The following is a 25,767-nucleotide window of genomic DNA, read 5'->3' as shown; positions in this document are numbered from 1 at the left end:
ATTTTAACTAACAACAAGAAAATTGTTAACATAATTTTTTTAATGTCAAACAAAATATGTTATATAAAAAATCTTATTTAAAAATTATTGAAAGTGATATTTAATTTTTTTTATTTGAAATGTAATAGACCATGTTTAAATAACATTAAAATTTTATTTTTTAAATAAATGAGTATAAATATATTAAAAGAACTTAAGATAATCTTAGTAAAAAATTTGATAAATTTGATTACAATTTTAAATTAGATTTTTAAATATAGATTCATTTAGATCAAATTTCACAAAAATGGATGGAAAGAAATAATATTACTAAAATTATAAAAACAAAATATGCAGTTACAAAATTTGATGATGAAATTTAAAAATAAGAGTCGAAACAATTATTGGGTTAGAGAATTTAAGTGGGGAAATTATGCAATCCTTAGGTGATAAAAAAAAAGTAGAAAAGTTTTTCATAATCGCTTGAACTCCTTAATAAAAGACAATTTTATACACCTCTTGTATAGTTAGTAAATTTGTGTGGTATAGTTTGTATAATACTCTTATATAATGACTTAAATTTCATACACCTTTTTATAAATGTTTACTCATAGTTCGGTTAACATGTTTGCATTGATTACCTATTTGATGATTTTTTTAATAAGTGGGTGAGTAACTCAAAATTAAACAGTGGGCAGCAAAGAACAACCCCTGTTCTGCGCTTGTTCTTGATGTTTTTCAAGTCAAATGTAACAGTTTTGATGCGATAGTTCCATCCATGCATCTAAGCTTCCAAAAGTATGAACTGAACTTCTTTTCCTTTCTTTCTTTTCTTTTCTGGCAGACAAAAACACTAAGCTCTCTACTTACATTAGCTTCTTAAACCAGCTTAAGGAAGCTAGAGGCTAGAGCTGCTTAAGGAAAATAACTGAAGTCACACCGTCATGCAGATGTTTATGTTTAAATCTCTATAATTTACCAATCGCGAAGTTCCTTTGAAATCTCATCGCACTCATTCTCTTCTTCAAAAACTTCCAAAACCGAAACCGGGTACAACTCGGTGCTGTTCTTCGTTCCATGTTTGGTTCCAGACAGAAGTCCAGATTCCGAGAAGGGATCAACATCAGTTAGTGACGCCTGGCCTTTTGACCTTGACCTACTTGACCCACCTCCAGATGACCCCTTTGATTTCCTCCGGCGCGACTGTTTTGGGATTCCAGGCCCATCTCGTGAGGTTGACTCCAGCCCGCTTAAGTTGTGGTGCCGCCTTGATGATCTTGTGCTCCCATCTGGGTTGTCGGAAATGACAGATCCACCCGAAGAGTGGTGGCGCCTGCTGTGCTTTGGCGCATCAGAAGGATTCCGAGCTGGTGAATCCAATGGAAAGGCGCCACCCGATGATGATGAACGGCGTCTCCTTTGCTTTTCCTTAGAAGTCGGCGGCTTTTCGCCTTCTGTCCTATTTATATCTACAAATGCACCAAAATTTCAGCACTAAAACCAGAACATCATTAATTTGTTCTAAGTATGCTGAGTGAATTATACAAATTATGGAACAAAAAGATAGAGGACATGGAAAATTAATTAACCTTCATCTACAGAAATTTCCTTTGCAACTCCGTTAGATGTTAATGGGGCGGATAAGGTTTCAGGAGTGGATTTGAACTCATTCATCTGCAGGTTATTGAAAATTCGGGACCCATAAACCTCATTGAATTGTCATGCTCATTTACATGTTTGATGACAAAGAAAATCGAAAGTAGGTTTTAAATTTTTGGTCTGTAAAGAAAAAGGAAAGAGGAGGTGAATGGCATACCCAACTCGGCGAACTTACAGACGGGCCATCCCATCCTATGTGTGCAACATGCTTCACGTCCGTGGGAAAGCCAATCTGCATCTCGGGTTCTTTTTCATTTTCTGCACAAGTTTTAAAGTTACAATATTGATATCCATTTCTATAAACTTTTCTCGCAATCACCGTTTAGAAATAACCAATACCCATTCCTTTTCCACCATTCTCGGCAACCAAACAATCAATAATCCATTAAAAACGATATCATAAGATGGAACCAAGACTGTTGCCGGAAAATGAAGCCCGAATGAAGGCATCGATGGAAAATGAAACCTGTACTTACCAAATATTTGTGAAATGTATCTTAGGCCCTTCAAGAGGCCCTTCACCTTTGTTGACATTAATCTGAAAGAAGGAGAGGTAGAAACCTTCCACCACCGATCGAGTTGCTTGTGGTTGATCGAATGATGCTTCCAAACTTCCAACACCAAAGAAAACAGTAATGAATGGGATATTTCTTTATTAAATCAGAAAAAGAAGCTTAAAATTATAACTACAACATTCTTATGACTGAAGCCCGCATTTGTTTTCTATAAGAAAACCATTTCTTAGGAGGAATTTCTCATTGTTACTCAACATCCATTTGCCTGGAAAAATCAACAAAAGTCCCAAAGAGAAATTAACCACACCTTAGAAGAAAACTCGAGAAAATGGCTAGAAATTCTGGATTGGTTCAAGCTAAAATTTTTATATCGTGAGGTCTGGCCAAACCCAAGTATTGGGATTGAACAAACTCTCTCTCATCTCTTTGAATTCCCCAGAAACAAACAGAAAAGGGGAAACTAAGATAAAAAAATTTGAAACGAGTACCGCAGGAACTCTTTATTGTTGTATATAATATTTAATATTCAAGAAGAGCAAGAGAGATCCGAGATAGAATGAAAAGAGAATATCAAAAGAAACCAGTGGTTATGTTTAAGATTCCGGTAGGAACAACGCGGTGTTCCTTCCGGTTGGCAGTCAAATCAGAACCAGTATCTGGCCGGAATTTTTGGACGAGAATCAGAAAGGAATAGCTCATAAAGCCCTCATGTCTGACGGCTATTTTTGGTGCCTATCGCAACTGTATTTTGCAGAAAGCGCGAAGGGCGGTTAAAACTTGTCACCACCACATGGGCTGTTCCTATATAAAAAATGTATGAAAAAGAGATAAATCAGCATAAGAGGTTAATTTTTTTTATATCACCCAATGATTATGATGTGGGTCTATTCAAACAACTTTGTTTTTAAGCTTGATTCGAATTTAGTATTAATTATCATAATTTGTCATGTCTAAGAGGGGAAAGGCCAAAAATGTTGGTTTTGGAACCGGAATAAAGCTATGCTATCTTCTGTATTATGTGGTTGATTGGTTAACCGTTGGTTGAGGCTTTACCATGGTTGGCCATTACCAACCATGGTTGTGCCTCAACATGAGTCCATTTTGTCTAGGTCTTGGTAGTTATTTTTTTTGTGGCTAGTCCAATTGATCTGGGCTTGGAAACGTTTAAGGTGGTGGACCTCTTAATCTTACTTAGCTAGGCCCGGTTTAGGTTGTCTATGGAACTAATATTGTTGGCTGAGCCCTCTAGGCCATCCATGGGCCCATTATTGGGCTCAGTCCTTCAATGTACATATGTAAAGATTTATTTTGACGAGAATCTTGCCTCTTTTGAGCTTTGTTCTTCAATGCTGTTTGGTTTGGTAAATTAAATGACTTAATATGATTTAATGACTTAATTTAGTTATTAAGTAAATTAAATATATTTAATAAAATAAATTAACATTACAACTTAAAGTTAAAACTAATTTTAAGTATTAAGTCAAAACAATTAATTTATTATTAATTTCAAATTTTTTTAGCTCATTAACCCATATTTAGTGAAAATATACTTTACAACCATGACTTTAAACTCACAACTCATTTTTTATAATAAATATTTTTGTAGTTATCTTGTATTTTTATATACCTTACAACTAATTTTAGACCCATCGGTATTTTGTATCAAACTATCTGCCGATATATCCATAAAATCGAAATACCGATATATCCGTGATCATTGATATTTTCATCCTTGATGGTGACCACTCTTGTAAACTACAATTTTCCAACTATTTTCCAACTAGAAGCTCTCTAATAGACAAGAAGTAAAATCAAGAATTGAAGAAAAGGATTGAGAAGAGTCTCAATTGGAAGACTTTAAGTTGCAATTACTGAAGAATTGAACATAAACAGGTTATAGGGAATAAAGCTATTAGGAGTATAAGTTGAAAATGCAGATAATTTCCCTGGTTTAAAGGTTTACAAGTCCATGGAGATGCTCCAAAAAGAAGAAAGAAAAAGGCGATAATAAAGATAGATGGGAAGGAAATGCTACTAATTTCGAGACCTTTCTCTTCAAGAAGCCTTCAGGTTATCCAAGCCTTTACTAGCCTGTGTCAAGAAAGCAAATAAAGTGAGCCAAAAATAACAAGGTCACACGACCATTAACAAATCCACTGAAGTAAAAATGAAAATATTACTTTCCTCCCCGACTCAACACCACTAAGCCCTTTTCCAAGTACCACTTGCATAGCCATCTATTTTCTATCCCTTTATTTCAAACCCACTCAGTATTCACAGCTTCACACTTTCCTACATTACTTTTAAGGGAGGAGACATTCTTCATTTTCACAAACAGGAGAGGTACCTTCAACAATCCACTTACTCTTTTCAATGGAATGTAGGGTTGTGTATTTCAGTTGGGAATGAAAAAAACTATAAAATGGTGAAACATAGCTTACTCTGGCCATAATCTCTTAATATAACATTTCTATGATACTAAAAATTTTCCCTTCCAGTTCATTATTTCTTAAGATTTTATACTGGTTGTTAACAAAATGTTTGATTTAAAAATAGCCAAAATCACACATTTAACCAGGCATTTATATTTTGGAGCAAGTTAATCATCTCCACCACAGCACAGGACATCTTACCAAAAACTTGTGGTTCTCTTCCAGAAATGGAGAGAAGCTTGTGCAAAAAGCCTCCATGTCAGCATTGACATCACCTGTACCCGATATCACGTCCATGAACTTCTTCCTATCTGGAGCAAGCTTCATAGCAAGCTGTTATACCAGTATATAACAAGCCAAGAAAGTCCAGATGTTAAAATTGGCTAATTCAAGGGATACAAGAATTATTTTAACTGTAAAACAGAGAATTGAAGGGCTGCTGCTCCAAGTACTTAAAATTATGTCCTATCATATTGCTTTTAGAAATAAAAGTTGACATACTGATAGTTTATGCATTTCCTATAGTCCAAAAGGAGAAAATAGAAAATAAAAAGAAAAATGCTATCAGTTTTCAGAAGCATACATTCATGGGAAAAAAGGATTGCAAAGACATGGTGACATATCAAGTTTTATGACAGCATATCAGACCCCATTGGTTAAGGACATATATGCATCAAGGGAAGACAATGGTGAGTGAGACTAAGGAAGATAATTTCAAAAGGAATTTTAATAAGAAGACCGAGTTCAAGATATGTTCATTCAGAGAAGTTTAGACTTCATCATGACAGGTATTAGAATAACTTCTCATGAAGCAAGGTAATTAATTTCAATTCTGTCAAAGAATTCAGAATTTGATTGAGTAGACATAAGAGACATTACACTGAAACTTGAACTGGCAAGCCAGCCATGCCATTGTTTCAGGGTCTTGCCATAGGAATCAGTACAGACTTGCGACATTGTCCAATCTGGATGCTGGAGCAGGTTGTGAAACAGCTCAACCAAAAATTCCATTGCTCTGCACATCATACAATTTAATGTGTTTTTAATTAAAAACAAATGATATATCAGTGCTTAAGATGTGTCATCCATCAATGACCTAGTCTCAGAGCTCATCTAAAATATTAAAATTTCCTCTCCAGTCAACCTACCAGAGCACACAGGAAAAGGGAGAGACACATCAAAGCCATTTTTCATATGTACACATCCAGCAGCCCAATGTTTATTCTCGTATCCTTTGGCATTTTAATTCATCATAAAATTTGAAATTCATACTTTAATAACTTCATGAAGATTCTCAGAGTAATTTCAAGTCCATTTTTATTTTGTTCAAAACAAATCAAATAAAAATATTCTCATTTCATTTCTTCAATAAATTTTCTAAACAAACGAAACAGTAAAGAAAAACATTTCCAATTTCTAAAATGCAAGGTTCACAAAGAAAGGGCAAGCACATAGCAATGATAGTGGATACCTTGTCAACCACAGAAGGCCATTGGTACAACTGGATGATCCTTTTGCAGTCTTAGCTGCAACCTCGACTTCTACCATACTGTACAAGAGGTTGAATTCGGTTGGATTGGAAGAATATTTATCTTCCAACCTCTGCAAGTGAAACAAAAGGACTACATCAGCATCCAGATGTTAATAAAATTTGTCTAACCAGATAGGTGCATACATGCATATTAGCAGTCAAATTTCAAAGTTAGGCAAGCCACAATGAATGAAGATTATATCCAAATTGAGTAGCATGAATTCCTGGCAGGATAGAATGCTTATGTTATATCTCATTGTTTAACCATACTGTCAATTAGAGCTAAAACAAATTCATAACTTTCCTAATTGTTTATTTCCTTTTTATTTTTTAACATTTGTAAGTAAACTTTCCTATTAAGAGTTATCTAATATGGAAATTATGTTATATTAAGCTGAGGAAAACTCTGTTTCTTAGCATTGTTGGGGGAAGTTATGAAAATTCTCCCTTCTATGCTTCTTTACCCAGGGAATTAGTGAGCCTTTCCCCACAAGCATTGTATGAAATTCATGGGTGACATCCAAATTGGGTTTCTTTGCTTGGGAATCGGTCTGGAGAAGGGTATTGACACTTGATCTGCTAAGGTGGGGTTGGAGTATACCGAATAGATGCTACATGTGTAAAGGGGAAGAAGAGTTGGTTGATCATATGCTCCCACATTATTCCATAATGAGAATCTTGCAGCGGATGTTTTTTCCCCTATTTGGAGTGACTTGCACTCCTCTGTAAGAGGAACTCTTCTGAGCTAGCATGGTTTGTTTATGGGGAAAAAAAGGAAGAAAGCACAGAGAGCAGCCCTTTTGTGTCTTTTTTGGATACTATGAATGGAAAAAAACAGAAGAGCTTTCGAAGATGCAGAACAGTTGAAACAAGCAATCAAATTCTCCTTCAAGCGTGTTTTTTGGGATTGGATTGGAGTGTACATAAGTGATACTTCTATGTCCATGATAAGATTTGTTGATTGGTTGAACTCCACAGTCAATTTTTGTTAGCTTATTCACTTTTTTTATTTGCTTTGTTGGGTGTTTTGTATGCATTACTTGTACTTTGGTGTGCCATTTTCAGACGTTTTTAATATATTTTCTCTTTTTGCCCACAAAAAAAAGTGAGAAAGACTCTTTTTGGTTCATAATGGTGAATAATTTAATTTTACTAATAGATTTTTAACACATTTTTTTCTCGAATACACTTTTCTTGCTTATTCAATTTCAATGGTTATATCATGTTATCAACTAAAACTTTATTCCAATTGTTTTTGGTTGATAGCATAGTTTAATTTTCAGACATTTGCTTCTGTCATCCTTCTTGAAAGGTATATTGGCATATTGCCTTGAAAAGGAATTGATTTAATTACAATGACAAAAGATCTCTTCCAACTTGCCAAAAGTTATTTGATCATCAACTGAAGATCCAATGAGCTTGAGAAAATGTTGTTCTTTAGTTCCTTCAAGTTTCTTGTTCTGAGCATTGTGCCATATCACATTACAACCTTATGGCAAGTATGATATGAGCATTTCCCATCACCAACCCTGGTCAATTATCAATGTAACTAGTTGAGCATGGAACCACAAGGCAACTACTTATTGCTATGCTTGATATGTAAGGGGATTCAGCTAAATTGCAACTTGTAAGACAATCAAGACTTCCTAGCAAGTTTTTCTTACCCTTTTTTTTTTAATAATATAAATATGGGCAACATTCTATTACAACCATCGTAGAAGTGGTGCTCACAAGCTCTACCATTCCCATTTAGCATGACATTGTACAAAAACATGTTTTAATACGACTCAATAACCTTAAATCCAACAAAATGGAGCCAACTAAAAGGCATGTTATTCTACCAAAGCTAAAAGGATTACCTCAAACAAGTGATTATACACGGAAGATACATGAGAAAAGATATCTTACCGAGATATTACCACCAATATCAGATTTTACAAGTGCCATAGCAGCTCCAAACTTATCTGCCATAAAAATATAATTGAAAAATCAACCCATTAACACGCTAGGACTCAAATAAGAACTCAAATTGTATATAGAGCACAGGTAGAAATGAACATAATGAATGTGTCTACAACCACATCAAAGACTAATTGCACAACATAACATTATACTACAAAGAATAGGGAATGCACATCTCACCGATAAGGATGAATCTCCAAGATCTACTCAAAAAAGGAATTAAAGGAAATAAAAAATTACTAAATTACCCTATCAAGAGTATTTAGATAATTTTTCAGTTTTTTAGGTTCTCTAATTTCATAATTAATAGTTAGTAGTTAATAATTAAGTTTTATTTAGAGCTTGAGAGGTTTTAGAATTCTCTCTCAGACCCGTTTCTAAACTTTCTATTTTCTAAATTAACCTCTTTTCTTAAAAGTTTCTTTTCAAGTATTTAGAATCTAAAAGTCTTCTTTCCTAAAAACTCTTATTACAAAAAGTTTTTCTACCTATAAACAGAATGTCTGTATTTTTTTCCTTAATTTTTCTACAAGATTTAATAGTTTTAGGATAAGAACAAGAACACTATTAAATTATTACATGGGTTACATTTACTTTTTCATAGTTTATTTAGGTTTTAGGGTTTCTAAAACTTATAAACATGGTCTAGAGTTGCAATATTAATCATGGACTAAGGAGGTCCCAAGGCACATCAATCTCAGCATTTCGAATTAGGATCTAGTGATACACAAAATACCCTAATTTAAAAGCTCAAAAAATTCTAAAAGTATTATGAAAATTATCAAAAAAATAAATACACATATATAGACTAAAAAATTAATCGTGACAAAAGCATGCCTCTAGAGTGATCAACAACAATATTAAGAATTTAAAACTTTTTTATTTAATCATCCCTTACTAATTCTTTTCATTTTCAAGAAATAAAAAAAATGAAAATAATAAAAAGGAATTTTTTTTTATTTTTTTTATTTTTTATAATGAATTTGTTTAAAATAAGTATTTTGAAAATTTAAAAATATATTTTCAACAATTAAAAATTACAACCATTTTAAAATCATGAATCATCTTTAAAAGAAAAACATTATTTTTCTTATCAACTGTATTCAAAATGAAACAATTATAAAAAATATGTATAATTTTTATTAGTTTTATTTTTATTTGAACAAGCATATTTAAAAAATAAATATGCTTTTTATACCTTTATTCATTAGTTACCAATTTTTCTATCAATATCCATGTCCTATTTATTTCATACAAACCTAAATATCCATTATCCACTTCATATAATCCCAATTTTCATCAAATTCTCATTATCTATTTAAACAAAAATACCCATCCAACACTCATTATCCATTTAAACACAAATACCTATTATCCATAATCCAAATTCCTGTAGAACACTCATTACCATTCAAGCCCAAATACCCTAACAAATGCCCATTCCCATTCCCAACACAAATACTTATTTCATCTTTCAATCAAAGACTCTCCATTTCTTCTTTGAGGTTTGTGCTCTATATTAAAGACGAGCTGACCATATATGAAAATGCAAAAGCTCAAGTCCGAACTAAAGGATGAAGTTGCAATCAAGGGTGGTCCCAAACTTACTCCCCTCCCAATCTTCTATCATTTTCAAGGCTTTTGATCTACTCCACTTCTCATGGTTTTTCATTCCAACATCATTGTGTTCTTCGTCACCCAAATAGCTTAATCTTGACATGGTCTAAAAATGGTGTTAGAGTCATCACGTAGATTGCATTAAGGCTATTGATTCATCTCTAAACCAATGGAGCCATTTCACAAATCAAAAAAATATGGAACTTGGCTATCAGTCTAGTACTAGGAGTGGCCGAGGCAGATACGACTTTACTAATTCGTATTGGTCTTGGGCAAGATTTTGAAAAAACTTGTATCATTAATCATCAATCATTTGTTAACCTTGTTTTATATCAATTAGCCCTATGTATAAGTAAGTTCAAAATCTTAACAAAGACCGATATGCAAGGTATATTGCCAGATATGCACAAAAATCCCATCATTTTTTTGCCTATAAAAAAAATAATATAAGTTTTTACATGCCTTGCAATTTTCAATGGCGAGACTCCTAAATGGCCTTAGTGAAACTTTAAGGTTTTCTATATTTCTTCTCTACCTCCCTTTTCTAATATTTTTTTTTTCTCATTGCTACAATTTTATTCTTGTTCCTCTCCTTAAATCCCATAAGATTGAAGTCCTACTCCACCTATGGTAGACAACCATCCTAGGGTTGTGCTACATCACTTACATGGTGAAGTTAAAGAAGTATAAACTTTGATGCCATGAGAAAAAGAAAGAAAGAAAAGAATTCAGCAACATTCAGACATCTAGGAGAGAAATGGATCCAATAACAGGCATCAGAAGGGGAGATTCCGTTTTGTTAATATTTGAACAAAGCCTGCATTAGGCTTTTAAGAAATAATAAAGTTACCATATTTGCATCTAGCATCATCTAATATGTACAGTGTTGCATCCCACAAACAGGTTCATCATCGAACATTCACAACAGAAGCCCATCAATTTACACTCTTGAGACAGAGAGCTCTACTTTTAATACGGATGCTTTCCAATATGAGGTATAAGATGAGAAAGAGAATCACTGGTCATGTCAAAAACTGGGTGGAAGCATTTCAGATGTAATCCAACTAGAGTCTTTTCTAAATGTCAGTTGTCTAAAATGTGTAATCACATAATGCCACCTAGAGCTTTCTGATATGTGGCACTAATTCATCTTAGTAAAAGGGGTAGCAATTCTTTATCTAGAAAAAAAGAACTAAATGGAGGCTTAACCCAAAGTCATTTGTCAGATTATTTAAACAAAGCTAAGAGTGCAGGAGTAGTTACTTGAAAAGATTGAGATGCCATGGCACATTTCAGGTTGTCACATTAACATAAATATCATCATGTGAGCATTTTTTCAGCAGCTTTTTGTATTTGACTATAGCAATGATCCATGTTGATACAGGAAATCAGAGTTCTCATAGCAACCATAGTTTCCCTCTCACCCAAATGACAATAAAACGAAAAGTCTAATCTTTGATGTTCCTAGTGTTTTAATAAATTTAAGTCCATGTGTGAAGCCATGGATTTAAAAACCCTTTTCAATTTTAGATTGACAAGCAGGTTGGTTGTTTGGGCAATGGAATGAGGAAAGGTGCATAAAATGCAAAGACTGAACTTGCAACAGCTGAGTGAAGACTTGCTCTCAAATCCCTAAAGAAATTTTGTAGAAATGGATTTTTTAGGAATATAAAAAAGAAATAAGATGCACCACAAGGTAAGAAACATCCAAGGATGGATTCACATCCTTAGCAACAATAAGAATGAAAAATTACTGGAAATTTTTTTATTCAAGATGCAATTCACCACAAAAAAAAGAAAGAAAAGAAAACAAACAAACAAACAAACAGAACTAAGCAAGAAAGAAAAAAAACTAAGAAAACACACCTATAACAGGTAATATGAGTTTGCACACATCCAAGAAAGGCTTAGTCAGCATCTCCCCTGTTTCAGACTTGACATGTTTCATTCCTTCCAGTGAAGGGGTAAACACAGATCCCTCCATTATATGCTTTACTACATGAACAGGAAAACACAATTAGTGAGGTGAAACAACATTTGGGGTTACAGAGTTTTCAATGCACTATCCTTGAGGTGAAATGGTAAACCAAGAGCTTTAACAAAATTATAATAGTTGTGAATAATAACAAATAACAATATTATTTAAGCTTAGACCTCAGCTTAGATTATTGGACAAATCAGCCCTGTTAAATTCAAAACCAATTCCACATTGATTTGTAATGAAAGATACTACCTATAAGAATTTCTTTCAGCTTGAGGAAAATTTTTCATTAACTCATATATATATATATATATATATATATATATTTTCTTGTAAAACAAATCGAATGATTATCTATATCTATATCTATATCTATATCATATATGAAAGTATGAAGAGCTTATAGATTTTTGTCTTCCCAATGTACCACTATTACATCACTTATCTTCCCTCATATTTCACATTTTTATTGTTTGATTATAACAATCATCAATAAATTAACCTTAAAGATCATATAAAGTAACTATTTTATTATTTATTAGTCATAACTAACAAAATTAAATTCATTTTATTTATTTTCACTTTAAAGTTCTTTCTTTTATTATTTATTTTATGTTTCCATGGTAAAACTAGTGATCGTTTGTTCAAGCCAAATCTTTTTTATACATAATTCTACAAGATAATGTCACAAGATAACTAATTTTATAAAAATTCTAGCTTGAGCTGTAGTCCAGAATGAAATCCTAGAATTCAAATTTTCAACAATAGCATTGCATGTTAAAAGCATTCAAAGAGAAATCCCAGCCCTCTATTTGATTTCCAAGAAAATAGAGCAATAAAAGAAAACAACTTATTTCTCATCATTTGCTCTTAAAAAAAGAAAAAGGCCCCCTCAGCCCCGTGAATTTTAAGCAAAGTGGCATGTTTCTGTGTTCCCAAACCATCCTCGGCGAAAATTTTATGATTCAAATCATTGATAGTGAAAATTTTACAATTCAAAATTTTAATTAATTTTTTCATATATTTCCCTGTTAAACTAGATCTATTTTTTGTTATACAAGAAAACATTCCAAAATAGAAAAGACAGTTAATCTAACAAAAATGTTAATCTGAGCTGTAATCCAAATTGAACTTATAAAGCACTCAGAGTGAAATCCGATCCTCCGTTTGGTGGCCAAGAAAATGAACAAGAATAAAAGAAAACCACATTTTGATTGATGTGCTTTATCTCTCACTTTCTTTGCTGCCAAAAATTAAAATTAAAATTGAAAATATTAATTTTTTTTTTTATAAATAAACTCAGATCAACTAAATGAGTTTTAGATAAAATGCAATTTTCTGTATTCTCAAAGCCTAGATTGTGAAAATTCTAAGATTCAAAATTTTCTTTCATTTTCTCATCATTTCGAATTCGGTTGGATCTAACGTAGAATTCGAATGAGTAAATTCAGATAGACATTGGAGTGTACCTTGAACTCAGAGATCGAGCGAGAGACGCAGCCTTTGGGGAAGGGATAGTTGATTTGTTTTTGCGTATCGAAAGATCGAACGCTACCTTCAACACTCAAGAGTCAAGAGATCCACCGAAAGGCAGCGTTTGGACTTTGGAGAAGAATTGATTCGATGCTTTTACGTAAACACAGGTTGGGCCATGAGTTCAGTCCATAATAATTGCTGAGTATGGGCCAGCCCAAAATTTGAAATATTAGACTGTAGCTACCGACTTCTAATAAATGTCTTGATAAAATTTTATGGCTGATTTAGATGGTATTTACGTACAAGCTTAGCATTAAATTATAAGCATTGAAATCATATGTACCGAATTAAAAAAATATTTAATATTATTTTAGGTTTAAATACTGAATTTAATTTAAATATTTAATTACATAACAACTCAAATTTGAAAAGGATTCACTTTTACAAATTTTATATTTTATGAATTAAGTTGATTTTAAATTAAATTATACTTAAATTAATGACTTAAAATTTATTATTTAATTCTTAATTTAAACATTAAGGTTGTTTGATAAAATTAACTTAAAATTGATTTTAAATCATTAAATTGTCATTTTATCATCATAAATTATCACTAAGATAAAGAAGATCGAGTAACGATGAAGATTATAGAATAACAAAAGAGATCATGAAGGTAATTAGAAGAAATAAAGATAAAAAAGGTAAAATGAAGATGACAACTTAAGAATAAGTTAATTGTTTTTACTTATTGTTTAAAATTGTTTTTTACTTTAAATCATACAATTAAATTATTTTACTAAATATACTTAATTTACTTGATGACTTAAATTAAATTATTAAGAAAATTACCAAATCTTTCTTCGATTACTTATGAAAATATTCAATCCATCATAATAACAATTAGAGAGGATATTTATGCTAGTTGTATCCTTGTCCTTTATATGGAAATCAGAGGCTAGGGGGTTATTCCCATGACTCGTACTGATGAGAATTTGACGCCACGAGAAATGGAACAAAAAGCTGTTAAATTAGTCTATTTCTTGTGTGTGTGTGTGAATTGAAGTATTTTGAAATGAATGAATTTTTTAGCTAGACAAAAATAATTCAAAAATCCATCCTTTTTCTAAAGCATACCTTAACTGAAGTTTCTTCAAAACACTCATTGGCCCAAAGCATAAATGTACGAAACAATCATAAAAGAAAATTGTTTTTATATGCAAAAATGGTTTTTTATGTGTATAGAAATCTACTCACAATAACAAAGCAAGTAACAAATTATCATTTAATAACTTAATTTAAGTCATCAAGTAAACTAAGGTGGTGTATGTTTAGTAAAATAATTTAATTATATGATTTAAAATCAAAAACGAATTTAAGTAATAAATAAAAATAATTAACTTATTCTTAAGTTTTCATCCTCCTTTTACCTTTTTATTTTATTCGCCTTAGTTACCTCCATGATCCTTTTTGTTACCATACAACCTTCACTATTACTTAACCTTCATTTCATTGTTTATAATTTATGAGAACAAATATGTCAATTTGATGATTTAAAATATATTTTAAGTTAATTTTATCCAACAACTTTAATACTTAAAGTAAGAATTAAGTAAAAAATTTTAAGTCATCAATTTAAGTACAATTTAACTTAGAGTGAATTTAAGTTATTAAATAATAAATATTAAGTTTTACCCAATACCTCCTTATTTTTATACTTATTTTATAACATCATTTGAAAATGTAAGGATAGTAAATAAGATAATAGCATCTTGTTTTAGTAAAGTTGTTAAATCTTCATTTACTAATACAATTTTTTAAGTTATGATTAAAACTATTAAAAAAAATATTATCATATTTTATTTTAAAGAAATACAACTATCATTTTTTAACCATCATTTATTTCAAAATTAAATATTCGAACATATTTTCTATAGAGGTACCTTCCCAGGAAAGAATTAATATCAAACCTTTATTGTCCTAACTTCAAAACTTCAATAATAGGAATTAAATTAATTAAATATATTTTTTATTTGTAATTCTGTCATTCTGATGTTATTTTATATAATCAAGACTTTATTTTTAAAAAACGTTTAATTTTGAATTAAGAGGATTCAATATACTTCTCATGAATCCATCACTATATATATATATATATATATATCTTTTAATTTATGTAATTTAATTATAAAAAATAAATGAATTATATAAATTAAATATAATTTAATTTTACACCAAAATTATCTTACAAATAATTAATAATAATAATAGATAATGAACCATTCAATTTTCTCCATAGGAATTTTTTTCTTTTAATGATAGGTATTTAGCCCACCAAGGGCTTAGGTCATTTAATCTAACTCCAAACGAGTCTTAATTGATTAATTAACTTCACAAAGCCATCTAATTAGTCAATTTGTTCAATCCAAAGACTTTGTTTACTAACCCTTATACAACCTTAAGTAATTACCAAAATGCTCATATACACAAAAATGGACTTAAAGTCAATCCAATCCTCATAAACTACGTCATCAAGATATATGAGCTCGAGCAGGGACCATTGGGACCCATAGGAGTATTGGTTTTCTCAAAATCTAATTATAAAGTTGATTCAACATCTTACTACAACGAATCGACAACACTTCAATACCCTATATATATAACAATTTTTTATGAGACAAAGTGTAGGTTCATGACCTATTATCCACTATATGCAAACTCTCCATGAATCGGTGTTCATAATCTAATAAGGTAATGTTATCACCTATCATGATTACATTTCCAATCTTTGAGTTATGAATCGTACTTATTATGTGATCAATGAACATACTCTAACTCCAAGAAGCATATATCAAATTTTCACTAAAAGAAATGTTATGGTCACAGTTTTTTAGATCACGTATCCTTTAGATCACCTAAGAGAACACACTATCTCAAACTTATGAGATATCATAGTACCTCTATCGAGAATACCTATTGCCACCAGCCTCCATTAATAGTAACTCAATCCATAGGGATATATGACCACCTTAGGATCTCACCCATGGGTCAAAACCTCATGTTAACTTTAACACAAACTTAATATCCTCTTAATATTGAGAATTCATGTAGTATAGTAGTTTGGTGAATCATAAAAATTGATAGTATTATGTCATGATTCATTTATAAGTCTTGTCCACTATGTAATCATACATACTAGTGCACTCACTATGGAAAACTTATTTTGATGACCAAAACAAGACATCCCTTCAATTAGGAAGTAGAGCACTATAGACTTGACTATATTACCCAAATTCATGTAGTCCATGAACTAATTGTTAACAACTTATCTACTTACAGAAAACCCATAACTTGTATTCTCTATGCAACTCTTAATGCACCCAAGTCATATACAATGTAAGAGATATAATGTATACTTAGATAACCAATTAACACATATAAGATAATAAATAAGAAACTAAGAAATATAAATAAATTTATAAATGAATCTCAATTTGTTACATCATGTCACGTTTTTTAGGGTTCAATCCCAACATTGATGACTCAAAGGGTGAACATTCTAATGGAGGATTGACTAAAATAGAGTCACACAATGTTGATTTTATAAAATAAAAAATGATTTTCTTAGATTGGTAAAGTAAAGAAGAGTCTTGAACTCTATGAATTGTAAGAGGAAGCAACACAATCATTGAGTAAGGGTAGATAATTACAAGTTCATCCTAAAATCGCCAAAGATGGAGGAAGTGACTTAACTCCTAGTGGGAATGTGCCACTAGATGGATCTTCATAAAGTCTCGAGTTATGTAGAAGCAAACATGGCCAAATTCCTAATTATCATTTTGAGATTGAAAAGGAATCCTACATGTGTACTTGACTTGACATATGCTTCCCAATTATCATTGTAAACTAGACATTATTCATTAGGGAGCAATTAAGAGGATTTTTTGTTACCTCCAAGGGACTAGAGATTTTGTCCTTTGCTATCAAGGTGGGGACATAAGATTAAGAGGATAGTATGATGCAGATTGGGTTAGTGATAGAGATGAGCGCAAACCCACTATAGGATATGTTTTTGACTCAATGGTGTCATTATTACTTGTTGTAGTAAGAAATAATCCCGCATTGCTCTATCCACTATGGAGTTAGAGTATGTCACTTGTTCAGTGGTTGTACAAGAGGTTGTCTACTTGAGAAGATTCTTCCAACACCTGAAAATCTTGGCTCTAGCCGAAGAGCTCATCATTATTTTTAGTGATAACATGGATGCTCTAACATATAATAAGGATCTTAAATACCATGGCAGAACTAAACACATAGATATTCATTCTCACTACATTTGAAACATTGTTGCACAGAGGAAGATAGTCCTAAAATATATCTCAACTAGTAGAATGATGGTTGATCCACTTCCTAAAGCCACTGCTAGGGATGCCTTTGAGACTCATGTGAGGAGTTTGGGACTTTTTAGAATTTGATATGTATTTTATTTTTGGACACCTTTTGACATTTTATTTATGGGTTATCTTATTTATTTATTCCTTATAGATATCAATTTCATTTTAGTTTGATTGATGCCACCAATATACATTTTTTTTATTATCACCAGGCTTGGATTAGTCAATTCACATGAGCAATCACCCTGGGGCTTAGATGGCGAGCAGGATAAGTCGATATTTATTTTGATGCTAATAAAGTGAGCAAAATAAACTATATATGAATTTTTAAAATTGATATATGGTTTTAAATAACTTTAAAATATGAATTTTGATCCTCATTAATAATTAATAATGAAGTTGCCCTTAGGTTCAATATCTATGTCAATTACATTTACAAAATAACTATGCTAACAATAGTAAATAATGAATTGATATATGCTAACAATATCTGTGTCAATTACATTTACAAAATAACTTTAAAATATTATTTTTTTTATTATAAATTTATAGAGTTTTTTCAAATATTTTCATGAATTTTAAATAATTTTTACTTTACAAATATTTTTGTTAAAATATCCACCGATATTTCTTCAATATTTCCGATATATCCGTAAAATCCAAGTAACGATATATCTGCATTTACTGATATTTTAAACTTTAGTAAAGCCAAATGTGAGATCTTAAGTAGGTGCTTGATGAGAACCATACTAAGAAACTCAGGTTAGGCCCCTAAGGAGCTAACTAAAAAAAATCCGTACAACGTTAAAGAGTGAGTGACACACCCACTCTTATGGGGGCTTTGTAGTAACTACTACTATTTGAGGGAGTGGTTGGATGGATCTCCGTTCCAACATTGTGTGAGCTTTTATAGACTATTATAAAGTCTAATTTATACCCTAAACCTAGGACTGTGTGATGAAGTAAGGTAAGATATCGCTACTTTAACATGTAATCCAAGGATCATGATTGATATAATCTAGCGGATTATGTTAGGAAATCGGTCAAACCTAAATGGATTGCATGAGTGGTCATAGAAGATTGTTAGTAACACACCACTATTTGTACCTCATAGTTTGGGTAATTATATCGAATTTGTGTTCAATATAATTACGAGTACAAATATGTATATAAGTTGGGCTTATGTATTTTTTTAATTGAGATATGACTCATTGAGAAGTTTTTAAAAGTGCTTAAACTGGTGTGATTGGCAAATCTGGGGTTAAATAATATATTTTTTTGTGTTGTGTTATGCTAGTGAGATGAGCACTTAGCATAAGCACTCCTACTTTACAACTTCACATCATGTCACATACTCTATTTTCTATATGAAGAAAAGGACTTGACACAACATTAAGAGAAAAAAAGATAGAGATGTTAATGTGGACAAGAGGGAGATGTTAGAATTTTTTTTTTTTTAATTTACCATCCACATGTGGGTTAAAGAAAAGGGAATGGGTAAGTAGTTAAGATTCCATGAAATTCAAAATTTGTTCTTGAATTAAATTGGTTAAAAATAGAATGAAGATAATTCTCCATTTAGTTTGGAATCCTTCTTCTTCATCAATAAGTTTGCCTATAAATAGTACGATTATTGGTGAGTCTAATAATTTTTTCCAAAAGGTTTGAGCTTCTTTCTATCTCTGTTATTTTCTCCCAATCAAATTCTTCTTGTCCATCTACACCTAGAATATGAAGGGTGGAATAATATGAAAAAACTAGTTTATTTAAAGAAGGAAGTTACCAACCATCAAGGACTATAATTTAAGGTACAAAGATATTTTGCAGGTATTTATCTAAACTATAGTATTATTTTTTATCTTACAATTATTAAAATGATAATTTATTTGGTTTGGATGTGTTATATATATATAAAACTATTTTTATTTAAAAATATATAAGATTATTAAAATTTTATTTAATATTTCATTCTTTTCATGATAATGGTGAAAGGCTTAGGAGATAAATTGTAAATTAAGTTTATATAAAATGTATGGCCACATATTAATAAGAAAAATATTGTTGTAGTGGAAAAGCAATAGGTAGGGTTAATAAAACCATCCAATCTAATCAAAATCGATCATATTAGTTCGATTTTCAATAATCATAAAAAATGGTTCAATTTTAAGAATTATAAAAACCAATAATGTCAATTTAGTTTTCCATTTTCTTGTCTCATAATCGCTAAAAGTTGAACTAAATTGACATTCTAAAACTTATATATGATTGTTTATGTCTAATAAATTTCTTATGTTAGACTCTATTAAAGTAATTTATTATTTGTAGACTATAATCAAATCAATTTTTGAATACATTCATTATATTTTGGGTTAAAAATTTTAAATATATTTTAAACTTTAAATCCAAGTCGATTTCAATTACCTTTAAAAATAAATTAATCTTAATACCTAAATAAATTTGCATCCAACCGATCATCTAAATTGACTTGTTACAAATGGTATTAGAGTCAAATCTCAACCTAGTAGGAGCTCTATTTATATGACCCCAGAAAAGGTGTTTTATTTGTTTGAGTAGCTCCAAAATCTCATGTAATACAATAAAAACGGTTTGTTTGTATCAGGGGTTAATGTAATATTTCACGTCGAGTAAGAAAAATATTTCAGACATGATATATATGATGAGTTTTTCTCAACTGTAAGGATGTTTATGTTTTAAAGTTGTGAGAGTCTGGACCAAAGTGAATAACATCTATAGGAGAGGGAGCAAGTTGTTACAACCAAGTTTGGTTTATATCAATTTTTATACTGTTAAAAGATTGGTTCTATTTTGATTCAAATATAAATTGATAATGTTGATTTGACTAACTTTTACTCTAATTACTAATTAAACCTTACTTTTTTACATCCTTAACTCTATGGCCAAACAGCCAAAAGCCTTTCTATGAGCTAAGCTTGTGGATTGAGTTTGGATCCTCTTAGATACCATATTGGATGCCAGTTCATTTCCCTAAGGCGGCTTGAAATATTTATGGTTTTAACATTGTATATAAAACAAAAATAAATAATTACTCAATTACACCCCAAGAAAAAAAAAAATTGTAAGTAGTATAGTAATGTTTTGGGATGAAAAGATAGATCGCTTTTTGCCTTATTTCACTATTCATCCAAGAAGCTTCTGGAACGAATATCTCCATAAATTCTTTTAAAAAAAAGAAAAAAGAAAAAGAAAAAGAGAGAATAAAGCACAACCATTAAAGGTCTCATGCATGAAAAAAGATAGAACTTATTGCAAATACCCTACTAAGATTTCACCAAAATAGCTTTTTTTATCGAAGTAACCTAGTTTTTATACTACCAAAAGGTCGTATATGTTTTGATTTGGATATAAATCGATCATCTTGATTTGACTAACTTTTACTCTAAACACTTATCCAAATCACATTAAGGTCTCCCGCCCTTTTGCATTTTAAAAGGTGGCAAGCCACAAAAAGCTTATAGGCTAAGCTTTTGGGATGAGTTTGGATCCTCTTGGATACCATATTCGGTGCCTATTCATTTCCTCAAGGCGGCTTGAATGTTTACAGTCTTGACATTTTATATACAGCAAAAATATATATACATACTCAATTACACCCTAAGAAAAAATGAAAATTTTCGAAAAAGGGAAAAAAGAAAAAGAAAAAGGAAAAAGAAAAGAGAGAATAAAGCACAACCACTAAAGGTCCCATGCAGGAAAGAAGATAGTTTATTGCAAATCCTCTATTTGAGAATTCACCAAAATGTCTTTTCACCAAACAACAATGTAGGGAGGTACAAGGGTTGTCAGAAGAGCTTAGGTGGGTATTTGATTGCATTCTTAACAATTTTCTTGGCAGCAGCATCACCAAGATCAATGCCACATATATCAGCCAATCTGATAAGGTATAGCAGTACATCAGATAACTCTTCTCCCAGATGCTCTTTATCTGAGTCATCCCAATTTGGTAAGCCTTTGTCCACCTCTCCCCTCCATTGGAATATTTCTGATAGCTCTCCTACTTCTCCCACCTTTACACACCACATCACATATATGAGTTTTAGTGCAGAAGAAACATGTTCAGAATTAATAGCAACCACCAGTTTTAGCATTATTTGGTCCATCTATTACTCCATCAATCCATTTTGGCAATAATTTTTATTCTTTTTTTGTGGAAAAGGGAAGAGAATTTGCATCAAATTTAACAAGGTCACCATCAAGGAAAATTCCCAAATTCTCTAGTACTAACTCAGAAAATATCACAAAGCATGCAATGCAGGTACCGCAACCGTAGAAAATATTCATCTATTGCTGACTTTTCATGTGGACTGTTGTTGGGGAATTCCCTGTTGGTGCCTCGCCTCATTTTGCCTCTGGAGTGTTGAGACAGGGCACATGCTTGGGCATTTGGCTTTTGATTATACTTGACCAAGGAGAAGATGATGACTTGCCAAACTTTTAACCCATATATTATAGAATTTCAGAAAAGGCCAGAATTCTTGGAGAGAGACTGATCATAACCCTACTTCACCTTATCCTTATTGCAGCTTTGATTGTACTCAGAAACAGCAAGAAAACACTGACCATGAAATCACATACTTCATAGCCAGAGAAAATAAAACTTTCATATTCAAAAGTAAAGTGTGTTCCTGTGGAAGAGTCTCTTCATAATAAACTCCAAACATTCAAATATATTTTGGAAGCAAACAAAAGTAAGCTTTTTGCAGCAAGGCAAAATGAAAAATAAATAAACGCATAAATAAATAAATAAAATATTCAGTGTTTGGTAATCAACAGAAAACTCATAAACAAATTCATGCATGCATGCAGAAAAATTAAGTTGTTCAAATATACGAGTATTGAGGAAGTTTTGATTACCATAGCAAGTAGTAGATTTCTGGGACTATGGTACTTTTCCCAGTCTCTAGCCTTGGCAAATTCCTCAAGCTTCTTTGAGAGGTCTTTGAGACTAATGTTCATAGCTCTGTCATCTGCTACCTCCTCTCCTCCACCTTCCATGCTTTTGTGTTTTTGGGGTTATCTGCACAAGGGGAAGAGAAAGCTCTTCCTACTTTTAAAGGCAAGAAACTGAACAATTTTCCCAAAGAATATGTGTAATTTAATAGGAGAAAAATTGGAAAAAGTGACCGAAAGTGGGAAAAATGCTTCCCCCGTGGTTTATACATGAGATTCCTTACACACCCCACCATGCAAAATGGCCAACTTCACTAGCTCAAATTAATGAAGAGAATATTCCATTTTTTTTACTGACTGGTTTGTGTTTATCTCTTGAAACTTTGAACTAACCACACCCAACTCTAGGGTTTAGAACAACCATTTATGGTAGAGCCAGTGGGTCAGACTCAACAGTTGCGGATTGAGAAGTCCCCATTCCTATTGAATGAGGGTGTTGACTAGGTTATTCATTTAGTTCAAGTGTCCAACTACTCAATTATTTAGGTGGTTCAATTCATTAGTTGTACAACAGTTTGATGTATAAGGCTCACCAAATTTTATGTTTTTGTAAGAGAAAAAATAAATTCCATTGATTAATATGCAACCAATAAATCACAGAGGAGAAAACATGAATACACTACATATTAATACATTAGGCATATGCTTGCATTCCCCTTTTTGCTGTTTTCTTGTTCACTTTCTCTTTTCCATTGCTACAGCATCCTATATGCCGGCCCCCCCTCCCTGAGTTTCTTTCCCTAAAGAAAGATAAAGAAGAAAGCCAGCTGCTAGAGACTTTGCAAATTCACTTTTTCTGAGAGATAATGTATACAAAATTTCTATAATTAGGAATAACTTTCAAGATGGTATCTGCATCATTTGAGTTCAACCATTCCTATTTCCCACTGGTTAATTGCAAAAAAGGAACTGCAAAAAAAAAATAATAATAATAATAAAATATTAAGGATTCATCACACAAAATATTCAAGTAGATTAAGGCATTGTCAACTGATTATACTATGGCAATTGCATGCACACTCATACAACATTGTGGGGCTTGTAGATATATAATTATAATGCCAAGAAAATGTGACCAAAATTGAAAAAGAGAGCACTATAGGATACTCATGTGTTGAAAGAACAAAAGAAAAAATATAAAAAAAAAATTACTCCAGAGGCATCAGTTCTTCATGCTTTTCTGATAAACAAGGAATATAGCTCCACCAAACGCACCTCTCCCACCCAGAAGGAAAAAAAAAATAAAAAAGGGTGGGGTGGAAAAGCTCAAATTTGACTGAATATACAAATTAAGATACAATAAGATATATATCACTGGTAAATGGGCCATTGGTATAATTCTTTTGTTAATGATTAATGTACCTAGCTTCTGGGATTATTAGTATGTGCAGTAAGGCACATAACCATTCTGTGGAGGTGTTATGTGGGTGTGGAAAGTGGTGTTAAGTCTGGCTGCAGGCCAAAGAAGTTTCCGAAAAAGACACAAAACCCTAGTGGATTAGCCGAAGAAGAAAGAAAATTAATTGTTTTTAAGATAAACATATGCCCAGTGGTACATATTCTTATGCTTTCTACTTAAAAAAGTAACCAGATTCATATTTATCTTTGTCCGAAACTCAAAAGTGAAGATATCTGGTTCCGAAAATTTCGGGGAAAATGTGAAGGAAGGAAAATAAAGAAGAAAAAAGGAAAAAAAAAAGAAAAAGATTCAAAATTAATAAATTATTTTTATATGTTTCTTCTAACTCATTTTATTTAGTTTTCTCTATTATATAAATATTAAATAATTTTAAAATATATAAATTTTTAACTAATTTTAATTATATTTAATTTAAAAAAAAAACATGAGAAAATAATTTTCTTTAGTACAATTTGGGAACCAAACATAGTCGAAAAGATGATAAAGAAAATTTTATGAATGTGTATTCTATTCTGAGTTTAAATTAACCTTCCTTTACAATTTAGTATGTAATATGGTCTGGCGTTACGTAGGCAAGTACTAGATTGTTTATCACATATATTTGCGTAGTGTAGACGCAATTATACATGAGATATGAAATAAAGGGAAAAAGCGAAGCTCATAATATTCAGTACAAAGCATGAGTACATCAACTGTCTGTCACATAGTATTCTCGAGTTTGTTGTGTGTGGAACTGTCTCTTTCTTGGCATACCTGGGAATCAAAGACGTATAGATGCGTGTTTAGTAATTATTCTTGAAAATAGTTTTAGGAGGAAAAAAAATTAGCTTAGGCTATATTTGGTTTCAAAAAGTGATAAAAAATGTTTAAATTTTTTTTTATATTTGATTTTATTATGAAAATTATGAAAGAAAGTTAAATATAATTAAAATTAATAAGAAATTTATATATTTTTAAATTAATTAATCTTTAAAATAAGTGAAATAGTTTAAAGTATAATATAAAAATAATTTATTAACATTAAATTTATTTTCCTTCTACATTTTCTTTCTATTTTTTTTATTTTATATTTTTCATCAAACTTCACAATAATCAAACATAACCTTAAAAAAACATGTTTAATAGAAAATGATGTGTTTTTAATTATTGATTTTGAAGTGTTGTGAATAATTGGAAATGCAAGGGTACTTTGAAAACTTTTATATTATAAATAAACTAATAATATCTTCCTAGAGAATAAGGGTCTATTTGGTAATTGTCTTTGAGAATGGTTTTATGTTTTCCTGAACAAAAAAATAAGAAAAACACATTTGACAATCAAAAACTATTTTATGTTTTCTATTTTCAAGAATAGAAAACATGGTGTTTTCATATAACATCTTTTAGTTGTTTTATATCATTTTCACTTGTTTTTTTATAACTATTTTAAAAAATAATTATACAAATATGTAGGATAATAAAAATAAAACATCAAATATAAAAATTATTTTAAAAACATATTTAAAAATATTAAAAATAGATTACAAATATTTTAGGTTTCCAAACAAACTTTTATTTTACAAAACATCAAAGAACAGTTATAAAAAATTGTTCTTAAATTCCTAGATTTAATTGAGAAGTACTAGGGTCCATTCGGTAATTGCCTTTTAAAAGAGTTTTTTTGGTTTATAAAAAAAAAATACAAAAATACAAAAAAAAAAAAAAAACATATTTGATAACTAAAAAATATGATACTCTCTAAGAATATTTTCTAGTTATTTTTAATCGTTTTCACTTATTGTTTGAAAGTTATTTTTAAAAATAATTATAAAAAAT

General features: G+C 30.9%; 3 protein-coding genes across 4 annotated transcripts; all 3 read right to left on the bottom strand.

The window, feature by feature from the left end:
• Positions 1-764: 764 nt before the first annotated feature.
• Positions 765-3,071, bottom strand: LOC104879294 (CRIB domain-containing protein RIC5). Its single transcript, XM_019219793.2, has 4 exons — positions 2,115-3,071; positions 1,796-1,896; positions 1,569-1,653; positions 765-1,448 (listed from the first exon to the last, which is right to left on the bottom strand). Exons 1-4 carry the CDS (start codon positions 2,170-2,172, stop codon positions 955-957), a joined length of 738 nt encoding a protein of 245 aa, XP_019075338.1. The 5' UTR covers positions 2,173-3,071; the 3' UTR covers positions 765-954.
• Positions 3,072-3,984: 913 nt separating this feature from the next.
• LOC100259735 (glycolipid transfer protein 1) lies at positions 3,985-13,342 on the bottom strand. Of its 2 annotated transcripts, none has more exons than XM_002285285.5 (7): positions 13,146-13,342; positions 11,562-11,690; positions 8,025-8,080; positions 6,057-6,187; positions 5,465-5,600; positions 4,787-4,918; positions 3,985-4,244 (listed from the first exon to the last, which is right to left on the bottom strand). In XM_002285285.5, the coding sequence occupies exons 2-7, from the start codon at positions 11,677-11,679 to the stop codon at positions 4,209-4,211; spliced, it is 609 nt and encodes a 202-aa protein (XP_002285321.1). In that variant the 5' UTR covers positions 11,680-11,690; positions 13,146-13,342; the 3' UTR covers positions 3,985-4,208. The 2 variants fall into 2 exon arrangements, with proteins under 2 accessions (XP_002285321.1, XP_010650112.1); XM_010651810.3 differs by having other exon boundaries at positions 11,562-11,685; positions 13,146-13,312.
• Positions 13,343-21,269: 7,927 nt separating this feature from the next.
• LOC100247693 (uncharacterized) lies at positions 21,270-22,650 on the bottom strand. Its single transcript, XM_002281580.4, has 2 exons — positions 22,437-22,650; positions 21,270-21,589 (listed from the first exon to the last, which is right to left on the bottom strand). Exons 1-2 carry the CDS (start codon positions 22,575-22,577, stop codon positions 21,365-21,367), a joined length of 366 nt encoding a protein of 121 aa, XP_002281616.1. The 5' UTR covers positions 22,578-22,650; the 3' UTR covers positions 21,270-21,364.
• Between the last annotated feature and the right edge of the window lie 3,117 nt (positions 22,651-25,767).

Source organism: Vitis vinifera, chromosome 5 (assembly GCF_030704535.1).
Source record: "Vitis vinifera cultivar Pinot Noir 40024 chromosome 5, ASM3070453v1".
Taxonomy (NCBI): Eukaryota; Viridiplantae; Streptophyta; class Magnoliopsida; order Vitales; family Vitaceae; genus Vitis; species Vitis vinifera.
The sequence above is the reverse complement of the archived record's forward strand: the minus strand, read 5'-3'. Positions and strand labels throughout refer to the sequence as shown.

Excerpts from the sequence above, each read along its gene's own strand:
- LOC104879294 (XM_019219793.2), bottom strand. The coding sequence starts at position 2,172 with ATGTCAACAAAGGTGAAGGGCCTCTTGAAGGGCCTAAGATACATTTCA. Across the intron at positions 1,897-2,114 it reads ATACATTTCACAAATATTTG|AAAATGAAAAAGAACCCGAG; the intron begins GTAAGTACAGGT and ends AAACTTGTGCAG. Across the intron at positions 1,654-1,795 it reads CTGTAAGTTCGCCGAGTTGG|ATGAATGAGTTCAAATCCAC; the intron begins GTATGCCATTCA and ends AATAACCTGCAG.
- LOC100259735 (XM_002285285.5), bottom strand. The coding sequence starts at position 11,679 with ATGGAGGGATCTGTGTTTACCCCTTCACTGGAAGGAATGAAACATGTC. Across the intron at positions 6,188-8,024 it reads ATATTGGTGGTAATATCTCG|AGGTTGGAAGATAAATATTC; the intron begins GTAAGATATCTT and ends TTTCACTTGCAG. Across the intron at positions 4,245-4,786 it reads AAGAGAACCACAAGTTTTTG|GCTAGTAAAGGCTTGGATAA; the intron begins GTAAGATGTCCT and ends TTCTTGACACAG.
- LOC100247693 (XM_002281580.4), bottom strand. The coding sequence starts at position 22,577 with ATGGAAGGTGGAGGAGAGGAGGTAGCAGATGACAGAGCTATGAACATT. Across the intron at positions 21,590-22,436 it reads GAAATCTACTACTTGCTATG|GTGGGAGAAGTAGGAGAGCT; the intron begins GTAATCAAAACT and ends TGGTGTGTAAAG.